At 31.9% G+C, this 3,635-nt stretch overlaps 1 protein-coding gene across 1 annotated transcript; it reads right to left on the bottom strand.

The window, feature by feature from the left end:
* Positions 1–464: 464 nt before the first annotated feature.
* Positions 465–1,221, bottom strand: LOC119615827 (kunitz/BPTI-like toxin). The gene has a single exon (XM_037971815.1). It carries the CDS (start codon positions 1,064–1,066, stop codon positions 710–712), a length of 357 nt encoding a protein of 118 aa, XP_037827743.1. The 5' UTR covers positions 1,067–1,221; the 3' UTR covers positions 465–709.
* Between the last annotated feature and the right edge of the window lie 2,414 nt (positions 1,222–3,635).

Here is a 3,635-nt window from a genome sequence, read left to right as displayed (position 1 = left end):
TAAGACTATACATATTTGAGTCCATAGTCAATACTAGTCAATTATAATCAAATTTATAGTCAATACTATAAATTTAATGGCTATAGTCGGTTCATAGTGAATACTACAGTCGAGTCTATGGTAAGGATACAATTCAAGACTATTGAAGGGTAAAAATTGTTCCAAGACTAAAATCAATAAAAGATCGATTTCATTTGCATACAGGAACTGAATCCAATCATGATTGCATTACAATTTTTTAAACAAAACACAAAATCTTTTTAAATGTAAATAATTGTTTTTTTTTTATTTAAATAATATATTTATAATTTTAGCAATAAATATATATTTATAATTTCTAAAAACTAATTTAAAATAAATATAAAATGTATATTTCTTTTAAATACTAATTTGTTTATAACCCCAAAAAATATTTGAATTATTGTGTGAAATTTAATTTTAAATATTAAAGTTAAAACTAAACAATCTACAAATATTTAATCGGGTTATGATTACCATTTTCCATGAAATGCATAAAAGAAAACTTAAAAATAAAACATTTTCTGATTATCACACGAAAAAAGAAGACTTATTAACTAAAAATAATTAAATTAAAACATTCAATATGAAATTGTTTTTTAAAAATAAGAAAACTTAAAATTAAAATAATTTGGTTGATAAAATTTTTGGATGTCTTTGTAAAGCAAAGAAAAAGTTTTAAATAGGTGATTTACATGCCCTGACAGGTGGACATGCAGGCCTTATAGCTGGGGAAATTATTTTCGTTCCCATCACAACCTCCAAATTTGAATTCAACACAATCTTTCTTGTTTGCATCATAACTCCAGCGTGGTATTAGAGCACGGCACACACCCTTACGGGCGGGCATACGACAGAATTCTTTGGGTTCCATTTGATTAGCATCTTTAGCACCGGGTACATCATCCAATGACATGGTATCAAAGAAAGCACTAACATCATCGTACAAATCCCATGGTTTAGCCAGGGCCGGTGTCGAATACAGACTCACAATCAACACGCTGGCAAAAGTCAAATATAAAACACTTGTGGGCACTTTGAAGAACATTTCTAATTTTTTTTTCTAACACTTTCAAAATAATAAACTTTAATCTATTAACTTCTGTTTTAGTTTTATCAAAATTTTAACTTTCAAATTTAAAATTTTTTTTTATTTTGATTTGTCTTTTGTGTTTCTACTTTGTTTCACTGTTGGATTATGTTTGTTAACTGAACATGGGCTGTATGCTGCAAGTGGTTATATACTTTTTCGCCAACATTTCTTTTGCCATTTTCGATGACGTGCTGCGGTTGTAAGCAAAACAAAATAAACGAAATGAAATTAACAAACAAAACGATCGTCTGTCAGTTAGTGAGCCAGACAGACACCTTTCGAATGTGTGTTAAACAGTAGAGCATGATGGGTCGTTTGGTCTCTCTTACAAAAACAAAAATTCCATCTTTGTTGTTGTTGGACTTTGTTTGTCTGGATTATTTGTGTGTGTGTGTGTGTGTAGATATGTGTGTTAACGAAGAGTTAAATGAGTTGTTATTAGTGTTACCATAAGCCAAGTTAGTAAAACAACTTTTATTATCGGAAGATTTAGATGATTTTAAGTTTATAGTCAGAACTATAGTAGAGTCTATAGTCAAGACTATAGTCGAGTCTATAGTCAAGACAATAGTCGAGTCTATAGTCAAGACTATAGTCGAGTCTATAGTCAAGACTATGGTCGAGTCTATAGTCAAGATTATAGTCGAGTCTGTAGTCAAGATTATAGTCGAGTCTATAGTCAAGATTATAGTCGAGTCTATAGTCAAGACTATAGTCGAGTCTATAGTCAAGACTTAGATGATTTTAAGTTTATAGTCAGAACTATAGTCGAGTCTATAGTCAAGACTATAGTCGAGTCTATAGTCGAGTCTATAGTCAAGATTATAGTCGAGTCTATAGTCAAGACTATAGTCGAGTCTATAGTCAGGACTATAGTCGAGTCTATAGTCAAGATTATAGTCGAGTCTATAGTCAAGACTATAGTCAAGACTATAGTCGAGTCTATAGTCAAGATTATAGTCGAGTCTATAGTCAAGACTATAGTCGAGTCTATAGTCAAGACTGTTGTCGAGTCTATAGTAAAAACTATAGTCGAGTCTATAGTCAAGACTATTGTCGAGTCAATAGTCAATACTATAGCCGTGTCAATAGTCAATACAATAGACAAGACTATAGTCTAGTCTAGTCTAGTCTATAGTCAAGACTATAGTCTAGTCTATAGTCAAGACTATAGTCTAGTCTATAGTCAAGACTATAGTCTAGTCTATAGTCAAGACTATAGTCTAGTCTATAGTCAAGACTATAGTCTAGTCTATAGTCAAGACTATAGTCTAGTCTATAGTCAAGACTATAGTCTAGTCTATAGTCAAGACTATAGTCGAGATTATAGTCAAGACTATAGTCAAGACTATAGTCTAGTCTATAGTCAAGACTATAGTCTAGTCTATAGTCAAGACTATAGTCTAGTCTATAGTCAAGACTATAGTCTAGTCTATAGTCAAGACTATAGTCTAGTCTATAGTCAAGAGAATAGTCTAGTCTATAGTCAAGAGTATAGTCTAGTCTATAGTCAAGACTATAGTCGAGTCTATAGTCAAGATTGTAGTCGAGTCTATAGTCAAGACTATAGTCGAGTCAATAGTCATGATTATAGTTGAGTCTATTCAAGACTATAGTCGAGTCTATAGTCAAGGCTATAGTCTTGTATATAGTCAAGACTATAGTCGAGTTAATGGTCATGACTATAGTCGATTCTATAGTCAAGACTATAGTCGACCCTAATGTCATCACTGTAGTTGAGTGCATACAGAAGACTATAATCGATTCAATCGTCAAGAATATAGTCGAGTCTATAGTCAAGACTACAGTCGAGTCTATAGTAAAGACTATAGTCGAGTCTATAGTCAAGACTATAGTCGAGTCTATAGTCAAGACTATAGTCGAGTCTATAGTCAAGGCTATAGTCGAGTCTATAGTCAAGACTATAGTCGAGTCTATAGTCAAGAGTATAGTCGAGTCTATAGACAAGACTATAGTCAAGACAAGACTATAGTCTAGTCTATAGTCAAGACTATAGTCTAGTCTATAGTCAAGACTATAGTCTAATCTATAGTCAAGACCATAGTCTAGTCTATAGTCAAGACTATATTCTAGTCTATAGTCAAGACTATAGTCGAGACTATAGTCAAGGCTTTAGTCAGGGGTTTAATCAAGACCATAGTAAAGCTAATGGTTAACAATGGAGTATATACTATATAGTAAACCATAATCTTTTGATATTTACAAATTAAACTCTCACCGCTCTCACTCTCTCTCTATGCTCTTTCTTTCTGTATATAAATATTTTTCTTATTATGTACTTAATGTACATACATATTTTGACCAACTACTACTACGCATGCGTCACGTATCACATTAAGTGTGTGCTTTTTTTCGTATTTACTTGTTATTTTATGTTGTTGTTGGGGATTTCTTCTTCAAATGTATCATTTGATTTTTATAAACATTGTTTATCTGTCTGTCCATCTCTGTTTGCTGGCCTTTAGTAATTCACATGAATTTACCCACTTTATATGCGAAGTAT

This window comes from Lucilia sericata, unplaced genomic scaffold (assembly GCF_015586225.1).
Source record: "Lucilia sericata isolate MDLA Ls3-8-SP2 unplaced genomic scaffold, ASM1558622v1 Contig008542F_arrow, whole genome shotgun sequence".
Classification (NCBI taxonomy): domain Eukaryota; kingdom Metazoa; phylum Arthropoda; class Insecta; order Diptera; family Calliphoridae; genus Lucilia; species Lucilia sericata.
Note: the sequence above shows the minus strand (reverse complement) of the source record. Positions and strands in the feature narration are given on the sequence as shown.